Here is a 16,460-nt window from a genome sequence, read left to right as displayed (position 1 = left end):
CTCTTCTCTGTACAGTTCGTTTCCAAAGGCTGTCCTCTCCATTAGGGTAACAATTTACTGGAGTGCTGTGACACCCATGGCAGTAAAAAGCTACAAGGCCCCACCTGGCGCCCTCTGTTGTGGCTTCCAAAGCCAGTGAGCTGGCAGGGGTGTGGGTGGATGGGTGAGAGAAAGGCCTTTGCCTTGCTGGGTTAAGCCCCAGGGTCCAGCACTCCCTGAGAGCTCATCCGTATCAGTACCCCAGATGTAGCCTTTTCCATCCAAGGCTTCCAGGCTCTTGGTTGAGCAAAGCAGCGGGTAGTACCTGTCCGCATTACCCACAGAACCTGGATCCCCAGGCCTTTGCACACAGAGACTGGGAGAAGATCAGAGGAGATCCACAGATAGCCCACAGTTGTTACCACTATTTAATGAACAGGATTTTGTTTGTTTGTTTTATTTCTTTGTTTTTTTAAAAAAGGAAGAAAGAAAAAGGGACAAATGGATATTTCCTGATCATCGATAAGGATTTAAGCATGTCAAGCCATGCGTGGTGTACACCTGTAATTCTAGCACTTAAGAGGCTGAGGGAGAAGTGTCTCTTGCTTGAAGTCATCTTGCCCTACATAGTGAGACCTTGTCTCAAAAAAAGCAATGCAAACGGAAACAAAATAAACACGTGGAATAACTCAGACTGTTTTGGGAAGAACTATAAGCACAGATAAGCCTTTCAACTCTGAAGACCAATCATGAAAACCTGACTTGTTGACCTGAGGGTGAAGGCAGTGGTAACCAGGTCTGGGCTGGCACGTCCTAGCCCAACCCTAGACCCAGGCTGGCTCCTGACTCCTCGTTCCTTAAAGCAGGTTCTTGATAGTCTCCAACTCAAGACTCCCTCATGTATAGTGGAGGGGCTGCAGGCCTCCTTCTTGGGCAAGTCCTTGAAGAAGAAAAGGAACTCCATGGTTCTGGCTGGACCTGCCTAGTTCTCTGGCTGCTTCACACAGTTTTAGCCTGTGACTTCTTTTCTGTGGCTCTATCTAGGGAGGACTAGGTGGGAATCCCATTCAGGGCTCACCGTGCATTAGCACAGCTCTCTAAGAAACCTCTAGAGGGAGAGCAGCAGGAGTGTTCCCACAGGGCTGGGCTAAGACTGTAGTTGAGCATGCGCGTTTGTCTTCTGACCTCATATTTCTGGTGGCTGTGTATATGCTCATATTATATAGATGGCTATAGAGATGGAGTGCTTGGGAGAAGTATTATGAGAAGAGGGCCTGCATAGGGGCTTTTCAGTCTTCTGATAAGGACCAGAGCTGGCTTCTAGCTCCAGTTGTAGGGTGGCCAGAAGCTAGGTGAGCAGTCACCGCTACAGAATGGTCCTCTGCAGTCTCCAGTTTCCTCTGCCTCAGAATGCTACTCCTGCCTCAGGCTGGTGGGTGCAGGGTTACCTTCCCTAGGAATAGTGAGGGGACAGTCTCAGGTTGACCAGACTCCATCAGTTTCTGCTCTGGTGCCAGTTAATTTTAACTTAGGGTTTAGGATTAAGTTAAACATCCCTTTGTGAAATGGACACAGATCTGATGGAAAGGCCAGGACACACCATCAAGCCTCTAAGACTGACAAGTAAGGGGCTGGTACAGTAGGAGACTGCTCTTGGTTGGGCCTTCCTCATATTCAGTGAAAGCCAGGGTACAAAGTCTGATAGACTAGCTCCTGGAGTTCCCAGTCTCTTAGGGTGCTCCTGTCTAATCCAGATGGTACCCACTATAGGGCCGGTGAAGTGTGTGAGAGGTGGGGCAGGGAAAGGCCAGGCAGACTGATCACTGCAGCCTGGCTTCATGGAGGCCTCTTTCCTTCCAAGATTGGTGTTTGTGAACTTGAATTTTAATTAAGAGAAACTGGGTTAAGTGCCTTCTGTGGCCTCCCTACCACTGTGTTTGTACTTACACCGCAGCTTTGGTCCCCTGACGTCTGCCTCGCTTTGCTCACATTATCTCACTAATGAGCCCTTTGAGGCCACGGGCTGGCAAGAGGAGAGACTAACGCTCAAAGAGGGGGTATGGTGCTGAATGTTAGAGTGGGAGCGGGGCCCAAGTACATGGCTACCCTCCCCCTAGTGATTTTTCTCTCTGGGTAGCTCCCCCTGTGGATGGCAGGGCAGGCTATGGTGGGCAGTGCTGCAGGTGTCTTGATTAGGCAAGCAAGCAAACCCCCTCTGGCTGTTACTCTACAGTTCAGCTTTGGGGATACCTCTTTGGCCCTAGTTTGCTGGAAAAGGTCTCTTACAGCTGTGGGATCTCAGATATTCTTTCAGGAACTAGGCATGTGTAGTCCACAGGGCCATGGGAGCCAGTAGGGTACCCTGTGAGATCTGGAAGAGATGGGTCACAGCCTGTACCAGGTAGGATATGTTGGCCTTACCTTCAATTTTAGCTGTTCTCTGGGGAGTGGGGTCTGCTGTGTGCTCTGCTGATATATAGCTGGTGCCCATTGCTCAGACTTGTCACTAGAGGGCAGTGGTTGCAGGCTGTGATCATGTGATAGGTAGTGTGATTTACATAAATGAGACACCACCAAACCGCCCTCCCTGGGGACAGTCTGCTCCAATCTCAGTTAAGCAGGGGCTGTAACATTGGAGGAGGACAGAGGCGTTCTCTCCCAAGTGATAGCAACATCAAGGCCCTTCCTCAGCTTGTTTAGTGCTTGAGCCTCCAGAGGTCCTAGGGTGTCTGGTAGACCTGAAATCTTGGAAAGAACAATAGGGTGGCCTCTGAAGTCCAAGACTGACCTAGCTTCAATCTGTTCTCCCAGCCACCAGAAGTACAGCAGCCTCAGACTCTTGAACAGCAATTCCTTTCCTTTCCTTTCCTTTTCCTTTTCCTTTTCCTTTTCCTTTTCCTTTTCCTTTTCCTTTTCCTTTTCCTTTTCCTTTTCCTTTCCTTTCCTTTCCTTTCCTTTCCTTTCCTTTCCTTTCCTTTCCTTTCCTCCCACCATCACCTCTTTTGTTTGAGACAGGGTTTCTCTGTTTCACCCTTGCTGTCCTGAAACTCACTCTGTAGACCAGGCTGGCCTCAAACTCAGAAATCCACCTGCCTCTGCCTCTTAAGTACTACAATTAAAGGTGTTCACCACCAGTGCCTGGCTTGAACAGCAGTTTTTATCCTATACAGTGGGCCTGATAGGGTTGTGAGACTGCCCTCATACAGTCTCAGCACAGAGCATTGGGTAAAGAGAAGGACATAATGGGTTTAGCCTTGACCACCAGATCTAGAGCTTATTCTGGGCCATGTCTGATAAACAGTTTGTTGTCTTTGTAGGTCCCTAGTGCTAAACCGCCTTCGTCCAGCAATCACTGGGGGAGGGAAAGCCCCACCTGGTACCCCTCGATGGCGCAACAAAGGCTACCGCTGCATTGGAGGGGTTCTGTACAAGGTGTCTGCCAACAAGCTCTCCAAAACTTCTAGCAGGCCCAGTGATGGCAACAGGACCCTCCTCCGCACAGGTGAGTGAGCTGGGATGGTGAAGAGTATGGGGGCGGGGTAGGCACCGAACGTTAGTGTTTCACTTTCTCTGGACGTTGGTTTTACCCTGAAGCTCTCAGCTGTGGGCATAGCCATGTCTGGGTCCTGGAACTTCTAAGCTAAAGAATAGATAGACCCAGAGAGCTGGATAGACATAGGGTGTTAGGAGCGATCCCTTATGAAACTGAGGGGGCAGCCAACGTGGGGAGGCCCTGCAACCCTCGTGTCTCCTGGGAGTCTGAATGGCGCTGGCCTCTTGCTTGGCTGAGCAGCCCCAGATTTTCTATGGGAGACGATACAGGAGCGCCTGTGTTTTGCTTTTGGACAAAGGATGAACCAGGTATGGTAAACATGCCCGGGTGAGCGAACACCTGGGGCCATGGCACCCTTAATCACATTGGTGATGCCTCACCAACTGTATCGAGAGGCAGGCACCGCCACTGCTGCACGCCCCCCGCAGCCTGGGGACAGGCTGAGGAGAAGGAAATGCTTTGGATGTGCTTATTGTACAAATTAACTAGAAAAGTATTTTGGTTTCAGTCCAATTTTACCTTCTTCTTTGCCCATCAAAAAATACGGCAAGGTTGTGGATTGCTCTGGAATTGCCAAGGCTCGGCTGTGCCCAGCAGCTTACTCACTCACTCACCAGAGGAACTGAAAGGAGAAGGGGTCAACCTGGGAGACGGCAGTGCCCAGGGCAGTAGACACGTCCCATTTGGGACAGCGAGCTTCTCTGTGTCCCTGCCAGGCTGTGCTTGAGAGCTGCTCTTCAGGAAAGGCATTTCCAGGTGCTATTCTCTGGGGAAGATGCACAGGGAACCTGGCTCCTGTGATGTATTCCTCTGCGGGTGGGAGAGCCTGATAGACTGACTTGAGAACTGTGGTAGTAGCTTGGGCTCCTGCCCTGACTCTTAACAAGTCCCTGAGTCTCCACCTCCCCACCAGTACCCACTGTGGTCTCCCTATGCCTGTGACTTTGCTCTGTCTCATACTCCAGGCTTCCTAAGCACCAAGGCATGGGTTAGGACTGGACCTTGAACTGGGAAATAAGCCCTCTCATCTTCCTGGAGTGACCACCATCACCATATAGTCACATGGTCCTGTCCTCAGATCCTGGCACTAGCCATCTTGTGCTGTGTCTTGATTTACACTATGTCAGTAGGGCCTGGAGCTATAACAGCCACCTGAGCTTCTTGTATCCCTCAAACCTGGGGAAGGTGGAAATGAGAGATGTAAATTCTGGCAGGGCAGGTGGCAGTGCTAGGTTTGGCCTCTCATAGTCAAGTGTCCTTCATTGGGAGATGGTGGATTCTAAGCTACAAAGAGGACTGGGCTGCTTCCCTTTTACTTCTCATTGGGAAGCTGTCTGTTCCTGTGACCTAGGGGCCAAGCGCTGAGTTCTGTAGACTCTGCCTTTCTGTCTCCCACACTCAAAGTGTCGTCCATATCACTGTGCTGTGAACAGTTCCTCTGGGCCTGTCCTTTTTGCCCCCTTTCTTTGCTATGGACCGAATGATGAAAGAATCTGTGTTCTCACAAGCCCTTGGAGCCTTATTCCACCAGTACGCTAGCAGCCACCCAGAGCCTACCTCCATTCAACCAGTTACCTAAGGAAATGTGTTGAGAGCAGGCTGGGAGTCCCAGCCGGCCTCTCTACCGCTATCTCTGTTCCTGTCTCTGCTCTAGCCAAGGCCTCAACCTGCTGCCGTCAGGACTTTCACCGTCCCTGACTTACCAACTAACCCTGGGCAGCCACTCTGGGACCCTTCTGGGGCTTGGCTTTTCCCTACTCAGTTTGGGATGAGAGAGAGAGCTCGACAAAACCACACCCTTCCTTCTGAGCCAGGGAAGATGATCTGTGGGCTGGGTAGCACCTGATGCCCAGACAAGCCCCCCTCAACATGACCCCCACCCCACAGTGAAGAAGGTATATTGCTCCCAACTGTGCACTACCGCTGACTGGCCCACTTACAGTAGTCATAATTAAAGAAATAAATTTCCTTCCCTAGTGTCAGCAAACCTTTGACTTCAACAAGAAAGTACAACCCTTCACAGGAGGGATGGGGCACTGACTCCTCTCCTGGCCCCCCTCCAGGCCCTCAAGGACAGAGTCAGCATCGGCCATGGCTTTCTTGGCTTTCTGAAGTTCAGCCCACCTTCCCGGGTTTACCTGCTACTCAGATGGCTCAGTTCCTGCACCGTTGCCCTGCAATTAGGCCTGGGACCTGTGTCCTTGGTTAGCTGGACTTGCTGAGGGCACAAAGAGCCTGACAGTCCTTTCATGAGGGACAGAAGTCCAGTCTCAGGCTAGTCCTGGCAGGGCCCTCAGGCCAAAGAGAGGCAGGTGTGCTGTGTATTTTTTGCTGCTGACTAGCTACTTACATGTTTGTGGGCAAGGGGTGTATCTGTAATTTTCTCTTCTGTTTGTTTTTGAGACAGGGTTCTTTTATTATGTAGATCTGGAGGCCTTGGAACTCAGGCCTCAGACTCACAGAGATCCACCTGCCTCTGCCTCCTGAGTCCTGAGATTAAAAGCATGTGCCACAACCCCTCGCCTCCTGTAGCTACTTTTTGTGGCCTACCTTCTCCTTCCTGAGTACCAGGAGGTTACACAGAGGGGCATGTGGGGAAGCCATGCCAGCTGCACTCCAGGGGTGCAGAGCTGCCAGTCATGGAGCCCCTGCTCACATGCTGTTCCTACTGACAGTTAGTTCTTCTGCCGCTTTGGTTTTCTTTCCAAGACCGCAGCTCTAGGTGCTTTGGTTGAATGTGCCCTGCCTGGACCCGGCAGGCCTCAGCCAAGTAGACCTGGGCTTTAGGAGGCCCTTGCTCTAACCTCCTGGGAGTAACTGGTCAGCTCTGCAGTGGAGCTCAGGCAAGCACCTGAGCTCAGTCCCTTGTTTGCCTGATGGGCTCTGCCAGAGTGATAGCCACGTGCTGAGGAGGCTCTGACCTCTCAGAAAGATGAGCTCCCTTTGAGGACCAGGGAACAGACAGGGCACTAAGCAAGGGTAGAGCTGGAGGGAGCCAGGGTTTATTTTGGGAAGCTCCAGGAAGTGAAAGTGCTCCAGAGTGCACAGCAGAGGCAGCACCTTGTGCTCCCAGGTCAGGGCTATGCTTTTTGCACCTCTGGTTGCTTCTTTTCAAGCCAGCTACTTTATGTGCATTTTTAACACTGCAAAGCATTTGGAAAGGTGCCTCCTATCCTTGTCAAAACTCCCACCGTGAACCCCACGCTGATGTGTTTTTAAAAGCAGAAAGTGGAAAGACGAGAAAGCTGCTCCCTACCAAGTCCTGACAGGTGGCATGTGACGCCCCCGTGTCCCTGTCTGGGAGCAGATGGTGCCAGTGCTACCAGCAGCCTGGGCGACAGCCCGGGAACCAGTGCTCATTGACAGACTATCACATTGCACGTCACTGGTTACAAAGACTGGCAGGTGTGAGTGTGTGTCTGTGCCACCTGGACAGTACTCCATTGCCACCCTAAGGACAGGTGTCCTTCACTGGAAATAGAGGCCACCTTAAATTCTTTGCCTCCGCGTGCCCTGAAAGCCTTACCATCCTTCCTTCCTTCCCCCGGCTTGCTTCCTCCTCAGGCCCTGCAGTCTTCCCTGTGCCCTCAGCTCCTGTACCTACTTTGAGGTTCTCAGCCATGCCCCAACTTCCTGAGCTGGCAGTTATTCAACAGGGCCTCTGCTTCCCACTAGGACCCCACGGATGCCCTTTGCAAACTCAAGGGCACCGCGATTAAGATAGGACAACCTCTGGCCAAAGAGTCCCACAAAATCCCAGGAGGGTAATACCCAGCCTCACAGCTCATTCAGCAGATACCCCAGGTAGTTCTTAGCAGCAGGCATATTTCCCTCACAGGCCTGGGCTTGTCTTAGGCCCAAAGTTCCTAAGGTATCAAGGTTCAGCAGACGACCCACCCCTGCCTAGGGAGAATGTTAAGAGTGTAGGGAGCTCTCAGGGCCACGTAGCTTACAGGGTTTCCAGGGGAGAGGGTCTGAGTTTAAACCAGTGAGGCATGTCGGGCTGGGTGGATCTGGGGTAGACTGAGGAATGCTCTGGAACAGATCACCAGTGTTCTCATGAAGGAGCAGGGCCTGGTTATGTGGGTTCAGGCGCTTTAGAACATCCCCTTTTAAAACCTAGATGGCTTTGTCATCACCTCAGGTCCTCAGAATTTCTGAATGATGTCACTTGTGCCTCTTAGTGCTGTATTCATTTCAGCAGCTGCTCTGTAGGAAATTGGATCTGGTCTGGGAAGGGTCATGTGCGTATTTGAGGAACCAGGGAAGCCATCCTGAGCAGGTCCTCCCCTGCCTGCCTTGGGATCCTGGAGTTGGCCTGTGTCTTTAAAAGGCAGGCAAATCAGAGTGGTGAGCATCCACCCCATAGATACCTTGAAGTTCTCAGAGATCACCATTCCCACCCCATTGTCTTATTCATGCCACATGGCCACCTCAGACCCAGACACCCTTGTCTGCAGCCACTGTGCTGCATTCTTCTTCTTCCTCCTCCTCTCCTTCCCTCATCCCCTTCTCTCCTTTCCTCATCCCCTTCTCTCCTTCCCTCATCCCCTTTTCTCCTTCCCTCATCCCCTTCTCTCCTTCCCTCATCTCCTTCTCTCCTTCCCTCATCCCCTTTTCTCCTTTCCTCATCCCCTTCTCTCCTTCCCTCATCCCCTTCTCTCCTTCCCTCATCCCCTTCTCTCCTTCCCTCATTCCCTTCTCTCCTTCCCTCATCCCCTTCTCTCCTTCCCTCATCCCCTTCTCTCCTTCCCTCATTCCCTCCTCTCCTTCCCTCATCCCCTTCTCTCCTTCCCTCATTCCCTTTTCTCCTTCCCTCATTCCCTTTTCTCCTTTCCTCATCCCCTTTTCTCCTTTCCTCATTCCCTTCTCTCCTCGTTCTCCCCCTCTTCCTCCACTTCCTCCCCTTCATCTCGCTTCTCCTTCTGTCTCCTTCCCTTTCCCTCTTCTCTATCCTTCCCCTCTCCCTCCTCCCTCTCCTCTTCCTCTTCTCTTTCCTCCTCCCCATCCTTCCCCTCTTCCTCCCACTCCTTCCACCCATCTTCCTTTATCATTTCCTGTTTTTTCCCCTCTTCTCTTCCTTTTTCCTCTCTTCTCCTTCCTTTCCTCCTCCCTCCCCCTCCCCCTTCTTCGTTCTCCCTCCTCTTCTTTTCCCTCTTCTCCTTTCTTCCTCCCTCTCTCTCCCTTCTTTCTCTCCTCCTTCCCCATCCCTTCCCTCTTCTCTTCTCCTTTTTCTTTTTTAAACAATTCTTTAAGTCTTAAAACCAATTTTTCTCCTGTGTATACTGGCCCATCTTTTCTTCCCTGGCATAAGCTGCCCTTTCTGTTTCTTTCCCAGGCTTGACAAAGTGAGGTGCCATTACCTTTTGTCATTGGCACAATGGCCTCCTTGGTAGCCAGACAAGGACAGAGCCTAGAATCATGTCCATAGGCCAGTCATTACCTCAGCCCAAGGACCTGCCCTATGAGCCACCTGAACACTGAGGGGAGCAGGAAGCTGGGAGCCAGTAGGGAATTAGTAAGCAACAAGTTGATCTCAGGGAGCCCAGCTGGTTGAAGACATCAGGGGCTGGCAGGCTGTTCTAGTCTTTGTCCCTGGTACCCAAGGCTGCCCCGCTTTGACATAACCCATGCACAGGGCCCAGCAGTTCCCCACTGTTGATGCTTTGATCCCTATGGAAGGGCTCCTGGAGGAGCCCTGTGTCTAAGCTAAGTGCTGGGAGACTCAAGGGGTCTTTGCCAAGACAGGCTAGCGGGAAGAAGAAGGTGTGAGCCAGCCAGGGAAGGGTAGGTAAGGGTTACAGTTGGGCTCTGGCTTGATGTGGCCTGTTCCTTTTCCGTATAGGACGCCTGGACCCTGCTACCACCTGCAGTCGTTCCTTGGCCAGGTGCGTCCCTTGAGGCTGGGAAGGTAAGGGCTTCCCTGCTCACTTAGGGGCTCACAAACCTCTCCCTGTATATAGCCGGGCCATCCAGCGGAGCCTGGCTATCATCCGGCAGGCGAAGCAGAAGAAAGAGAAGAAGAGAGAGTACTGCATGTACTACAACCGCTTTGGCAGGTGTAACCGTGGCGAATGCTGCCCCTACATCCATGACCCTGAGAAGGTGGCCGTGTGCACCAGGTGCCCTGTCCAGCTTTCCTGATGACGTGTGTGTGTGTGTGTGTGTGTGTGTGTGTGTGTGTGTGAGAGAGAGAGAGAGAGTGAGTGTGTGAGTGACAGAACCTTCTACCAGCCCTTCCCAAACCTTGCTATCCTGTGCTGCAGATTTGTCCGAGGCACATGCAAGAAGACAGATGGGTCCTGCCCTTTCTCTCACCATGTGTCCAAGGAAAAGGTGAGTGTTGTGTGGTCAACAGGCCTTCTCTTCCAGACATTCAGCCTCTGGGCAGATTGCACTGTGTAGTCTTCCTTGGTCCCGAGTTAGCGGCTCCCACCTCATGTGCTCCTCCAGCTCCCTGTCACTCCCATGTCCCGGCTGTGTTGTCCTGCCTCTTCCTCCAGCTGGAAGCAGAACCAGGCCTGGAGTCCCAGCACACCACAGTCGATATTGCCCCAGGTCCTGCACTGATGCCAAGCTGCTTCCCACCTAGACTACAGGCCCAGGGGAGGGAAGCCTAATAGATGCTCCTAGAATATGGGGCCAGCGTCTCAACTCTCTCCTGCCATGGATGGCGAACTGGTCAGAAGAGCGATGGCAGCATAGCAATGATTGCCATGTGCAGGTGTACCCCAGAGGGAAGGCCTGAGAGTACCGTAGTCAGAGCCCGGTGCTAGCCACAGACCACGTGACCTTACTTATACCCACTGGCCTCTGGAAAGACGGCCATGAGTGTGAGGAAGGGCCTGGGGCCAGGGCCGCAGTGGAGAGGAGGCGGGTGGGTGAGGTCTGCTGCTGCTCCGACAGCTTTTCCCCTTGAGAAGCTTGGAGAGAATCAGCATTTTTCTCCCTAATCGAGCTTCGAAACTCTGTCGTGAGCAATTTGGAAATTCACGTCGAGTTTCAGGTTCATTAAGCGCCAGCTCCAAAGCCCGTGCGCACTCCAAGCTGTCTAATGTGTGGGCCGCACCAGCGCCCTGAATTAATGTTATTGTTATTTGTGTGGACGTGGCGGGGTGCAAACAAGGTTAATTGAAATGAGAACGCAGTTTCCTCTTGGTAACGGCCCCGCTCTGACAGCCAGGAGGAGCTCTGTTTGGTGCAAGAGTTGGCTTTATTATCCCTTTTTATTAGAGCTAATTTGGGCTCTATATCAAAAACCACATTAAGGGAATTGTCTATAGCTTCTCCAGCACCAGCCCAAACGGGGCCCCCAGCCCCTCTCCCCTCTGTGGCTGCAGTTAAAAGACAATTAAAAATAAACTCTTGCTCAGTAAATCACCCTTTGTTTCTTCGATTTCCCCTCCTCTCTCTACTCCAGGGCTGCTGTCCCAACCTCTTCTTCCTTGGCCTCAGATAGGTTCCTGCCTTTCCCTCTCCCACCTTGCCCCAGAAAAGTGACTTTTCAAAGTCCATGGGCTCCTTGGGACAGGGACGTACTCCTCAGACCCACTGCTAGTCCAAGAGTGGAACGTCTGTCAGAGGCTCTGATGTGCAGTATGCGGTCTAAGTGACTGCCTGCGGCTGAGGAGGACATGCTGGGCCAGGACAGTGACGATGCCTATTCGCCAAACAGTCCAGGAAGGGCTGGTGGCTGTCCCACAGGAAGGGAGGGAGCAAAGTTGCCTGGAAAATTCAGAGGTAGACTCATCCTGGGTGCTGTGCTCACATGTAGAGAACAGCACACCTAGGAACAAGCCACTCTACAGACTATCTTCATTGGGTAAAGTTAAAGCAGATGAGGGACATGGGGCTCTGCTATGAAAGGTGGCTCCCTGGCCTCCAGCTGCTGCTGGCTGGCATGTGCATTCACTTTTTGTGGAGTTTTTTGGGTTTTGTCACTCCCATCCCACCCACTCCCCACACTCTGGAGTCTTACTATACAGCCCTGGCTAGCCTGGAGCTTGCTCTGTAGACTAGGCTGGTCTTGAACTCAGAGATTCACCTGTCTCTGCCTTGCAAGTGTTGGGATTAAAGGTGTGTGCCATTGCACCCAGCTCTGTGTTCATTTCTCCCTCAGGAGGGCCAGGGTGATGGTCTCCAGCAGAATCTGGGTGGCTGTTGTCCAGGTGTGGGAACCTCTCAAGGGCCTGCAAGTTTGTGATAGTTTTACTTGTAAAGTGAGTATGGTACAAAGGTATGGACCTTTGGGTTCTCACTTCTCCCTCCCTCCCATCGCAGATGCCTGTGTGCTCCTACTTTCTGAAGGGGATCTGCAGCAACAGCAACTGCCCCTACAGCCATGTGTACGTGTCCCGCAAGGCTGAAGTCTGCAGTGACTTCCTCAAAGGCTACTGCCCATTGGGTGCAAAGGTGAGGACTACAGTTGGGCATGGGACAGATTGTCAAACAGTACCTTCTGCATTGGCTTCTGTGGTCTTGCTCAGCTTTGAGATGGTCTGTAATTCCATCCATCTCACAAATGACTGAGGGGTACAGCAACTTGCTCAGAGTCCCACAGGGCCACAGCATCCCAGGTCCTCTTGCAGAAGCAAAAAGGGGGTTTATAGTACAGCCCACTCAAAATATGAGAAAGATATAATAGCTGACACAGCAAAACCCAAGGAGACTGCTGAGAGTTAAGGCCAGTAGTCACTGAAACAGATGTCAAAGGTTGGAGGCTCTATAGGACTGAAGTGGCTGACTGATGCTGGGTGGGTAGGGGTGTGTGTGTATGTGTGTGTGTGTGTGTGTGTGTGTGTGTGTGTATCTCACATCTCTCACTTCCATCTCACCTTTAATAGAGGACAGCTATCCTCTATCAAAGAGGCTAGGGCTGGATTCTATTGCCCATTGGAGATACCCAATATGGAGTTAAGGGTTAGTAAATGGTCAGGATGTCTGCCACCATATCCCTGGCATGCTGCCTTCTCCTAGATGTCCAAGACTACTTTCTTGGCTGTTCAGGCAGCTCAGTCCTCCCTTCCTGCTCTTACAGGAAACTCTCTGTAGCTGAGCCAGCATGATCTTATCAACTGCACATCTACAGAAGAGCCCCGGGAACCTACCGCTCCTCTCCAAGCCTCTCATACCTCGGCCCCTCACACTGGGGCTCTGGGCCTGAGGTGGGCTCAACATGGCTGAACACTCTTGGAGAGTGTCTTTTGGTCCCTAGGATCCTAAAGTAGAGCCATGACATACCACTTGGGGGCCTGTGGAAAACACCTTTGCTGTCTTCCCTGTCCCCCAACTTCACTTTGCCAGTGAAGTGAAATCAAGGCTAACAGCCAGCGTAGGGTATATAAGTGCAAGGCCAGCCCCTGTCTCACAAACCCTTGTGGCATGGGATTGCCCTCTGTTAGGAGCTTCACATCACAGGGGGCACCAGAAACACAGTGTATGTGCCCCGTCATACCTGGGGTGAGCCCTCTTAAGTTGCTTGAGCTCTTTGATGCTTTCTGTCTTTTATCCTGCCCCCCCAACAAAGTGGCTCAAGACTCCCTTCCAGGAGGACATAAGAAATGACTTCCTTGAACTCACTGATGCTTCTGTCTTGCTACTGATAGCATAAGCATGGCAGGAGCTGTCAGGTCACCTTGAAGGGCACTGATCCCTGGCAAGGAAGACCTTCCGGGGAGGTGCGGACTGGCAGGTCCTGGCAGGGTTACTTTTAGGTGCTGGCCCAGGTGAGGGGCAAGACCCCCATGGAGGCTGCAGCTGATTATTGTAAAATATTCCAATTTAAATGAAGATATCAGAGCGATATTTAAGTCCTGCTTCTATTAGTGGAAGTGCTTACTGCGTCCCTTTCGGCGTGTCAGCGCTGCGTCCCTGCCGCATGATGGATAGCAGCTTGTAATTATATATGGGGGAAAGCGCTGAGCAGGCCAGATCCAGCGGGAGGGGAGGCAGCAGTCTGGGCCTGTGAGGGTTAATTTTATTCTCTAAATAATATAAAAAGTGCTGAGTCGTCACCTTGCGCCTGAAGTAGAAGTCCTCAAATGGGCCCTGGAGAGTTTATAATATTCCACTGAATCAAGTGAAACTGTTAACCTTGCTTCATAAAGCCAGGGCTTGTTAAAGAGGCACGTTCCCTTTCCTTTTGAATAATTTAGGCTGGGAGTAAGTCTCTGCTCCTTCCCTTTCTGGGGGCCACGGGCTGTTCCAGGTCTTACCACTCAGAGGGTAGCCTCTGCCAGCTGGCAGCCAACCCTCTTGGACTTGCGAACAAATTTCTAACTGCGGGCTGCTGACTTTTGTAGTGTGCCGCTCACTGTCATGGTCAGGGTAGTAGAAAGTGGCTAGGGTGGCACTGTGTTACTTCTTCCTGCCCCTGGTTGTGACCTAGGGTACACTTTGATTTCTTGATGGATGTGATGCCAGCTTTGTCTTACCATGTAGCTATCCTTGGATCATGAGTATTCTGTGTGCACATGCCTCGGGGCACAGAGCTGGCGAATCTGGTTTTTTGTATAATGTATACATGTGCATTTGGGGTATGTGTGTGCCTTTGAATACCATCCTTTCATTTGTATGTGCATGTGTGTAGAGAGAATGTGTGTGCATGTGTTCTAGCTTCCTCCATCTCTTTGCTGAACCCGCTACACAGCTCCCCACTCTCCAGTCAGTGCCTCCTACTCTGTCGTCCCCCGCATGTGCTCAGGCCTATCCAGGACCCCGGACAGAGATTTAGGTTCCGACTTTGCACTAATCCACCCGCTAACCCTCATGGCTACTGAGCACTGAGTCCTCCCATGGCATCTTTGGTTCCCCTGCCCATTGCCATATGCTATCTCTGTTTGGGAAGGGTGCCCTGCAGTCTGCTCAGAGCCTTATGCTGTGCGCAGCCCTCCCATTTCCCCATAATTTGAGTCTGTTGAAGGGCTTATCTTCATCCCTGATCATAGTGAACGGCCATGTTTGGTACTGCTGCCTCCACTAGCTGTGCTAAGGTGGCTGTGGGTCAGGGGCCAGACCCAGTGCAGCTTTACTGCCACATGTAGCCACCACCCTGCACAGGCCATGGCCACGAGGGTTTGTTTCCTCTTGTAGAGATGAGGGCTCTGCCCCCCACATGCTGCTGTGCTGGTGAACGAGCCAACCATGTTTCATGAAGGCTGCTAGGCGCTCTCAGGACACACTGTTGTTGATTTGCTTATTACACGAGGCCTCTGCTCATTGTGTCTTTATGTAGTGTGCATATTTTTCAAATGGCATTCTAACCTGTCTTCCTGTCCCTCAGAACGTAGAAGCCTTAGCGGAAATCACAGCTTCATTGGCATGTGACTCACACAGTGTACGTCATGGCTATTGGTATATTATTTTTGTTTCTTTTCAGTGCTTAGGATTGAGCCTAGGGCTTCATGCACACTAGGCAAGCACCCCACCATAGAAATAAGCCCTCATCATTCACAGCTTGTTGTGTTTGTTCTTTAATTATGGCATGAAACAGGGTAGAATATTGTGATACAGAACTAGGATGTAACTCCATGGTAAAGAGCCTGCCTAGCGTTAGCAAGGCCCTGAGTGTGAACCGCAGAACCCCACACAAATCTGTGCTGTAACACTTATAGCAAGGCTCATTATTTTATCCATTCCTAAGGCAACAATTCTGTCACTGATTAATTAGATTTACAATATTGAATCAGCACTTGGGATGCAGAGGTGGGAAGATCAATACATGTTTATGCCCAGTCTGATCTACATACTGGTTCTAGGCTAGCCAGGGTCACACAGCAAGACCCATCCCAAAAGTAAATAAATATTCACAGTATTCTGCATTCAGCACCTCTATGAAATATTTTAAACCTTTTTCAGCACTTCAAACTGAAATGCTGTTAATGCAGTAAGCGCAGCTGCCTTTTCCTCCAGTCGCCAGCTCCTGGCAGCCTTGCCCGGGCGTATCCATGATAAAATCCGGCAGTAGTTGTTCCTCTGTGTCTGCCATGTAGGCCTTTTTCTCAGCATAGTGTTTTCAGGGTTCATATTGTTACATATATAATAACTTCATTCCTTTTTATGGCCAAATAATATTCCATCACATGTGTGCAGGCATCCTGTTCATCACTGCACATCTGTAAATAGACATGGGTTAGTGCCACCTTTTGGCCGCTCTGAATGATGCTATAACAGACACTGGCATCAATACCTGCTTTTACTTCCTTGCTGGATCATGGGTCAATCCTATATTTGTCTTTTTTTTTTTTTTTTTTTTTTTTTGATTTTTTTAAGACAGGGTTTCTCTGTATATCCCTGGCTGTCCTGGAACTCACTCTGTAGACCAGGCTGACCTTGAACTCAGAAATCCTCCTGCCTCTGCCTCCCAAGTTCTGGGATTAAAAGCGTGTGCCACCACTGCCTAGCATATTTGTCTTTTTGTAGACCCACCAAACTGTGTTCCATGGTGACTGGATGACTTCATATTTTCATAAAAAGGGCATCTTCCCCACCGCATGTTGTGAATTCATTTGTTAATGCTAACAATTTTTTATGGGTTCCTTAGGACTTTTGAAACGTAAGATCTGTCATCTGAAGGCAGACAAAATGTTACTGCTCCCGTCTCCATCAAAAGGCCTTTTGTTTCTTTTCCTCGCCTAGTTGTTCTGTCTGGAAAGTCAGTCTTTGGAGTAAAGGTGGCAACAGTGGAGCCCTCCTCTTTTCTGTCACTGAGTGCTGCCGGCCGTGGGCTTCTGAGGAAGTGTGGTGTTGTGGTTTCCAGGTAATGCTGACCTTATGGGAGAGGTTTAGAAATATGTCCTTCTTGCCAGTTAGGAAAGTTTGAGAAAAACTACTGCTGATTCGTCATTAAAAGACGTAGTAGCACGCTCACCATGGGGCCTCCAGTCTGTAGTCGCAGGCTTTCTTTCCCGGGGGAGGTATTTCTAACTCA

At 51.0% G+C, this 16,460-nt stretch overlaps 1 protein-coding gene across 5 annotated transcripts in view; it reads left to right on the top strand.

Moving 5' to 3' along the window:
• The window catches only part of Zc3h3 (zinc finger CCCH type containing 3), an 87,632-nt gene that overhangs the window by 53,128 nt on the left and 18,044 nt on the right, over window positions 1–16,460 (top strand). For 3 of the 5 annotated variants that reach the window (XM_017316551.1, XM_011245566.2, NM_172121.1), the window contains 5 exons: window positions 3,297–3,481; window positions 9,378–9,420; window positions 9,496–9,654; window positions 9,799–9,868; window positions 11,813–11,944. In XM_017316551.1, the coding sequence (XP_017172040.1) occupies window positions 3,297–3,481; window positions 9,378–9,420; window positions 9,496–9,654; window positions 9,799–9,868; window positions 11,813–11,944 (589 nt within the window). Of the gene's footprint in view, window positions 1–3,296; window positions 3,482–9,377; window positions 9,421–9,495; window positions 9,655–9,798; window positions 9,869–11,812; window positions 11,945–16,460 lie in introns of those variants that run through there. The other 2 variants (XR_003951363.1, XM_011245567.3) reach the window with 2 other exon arrangements.

The sequence above is a fragment of the Mus musculus genome, chromosome 15 (genome assembly GCF_000001635.26).
Source record: "Mus musculus strain C57BL/6J chromosome 15, GRCm38.p6 C57BL/6J".
Lineage (NCBI taxonomy): Eukaryota > Metazoa > Chordata > Mammalia > Rodentia > Muridae > Mus > Mus musculus.
Note: the sequence above shows the minus strand (reverse complement) of the source record. Positions and strands in the feature narration are given on the sequence as shown.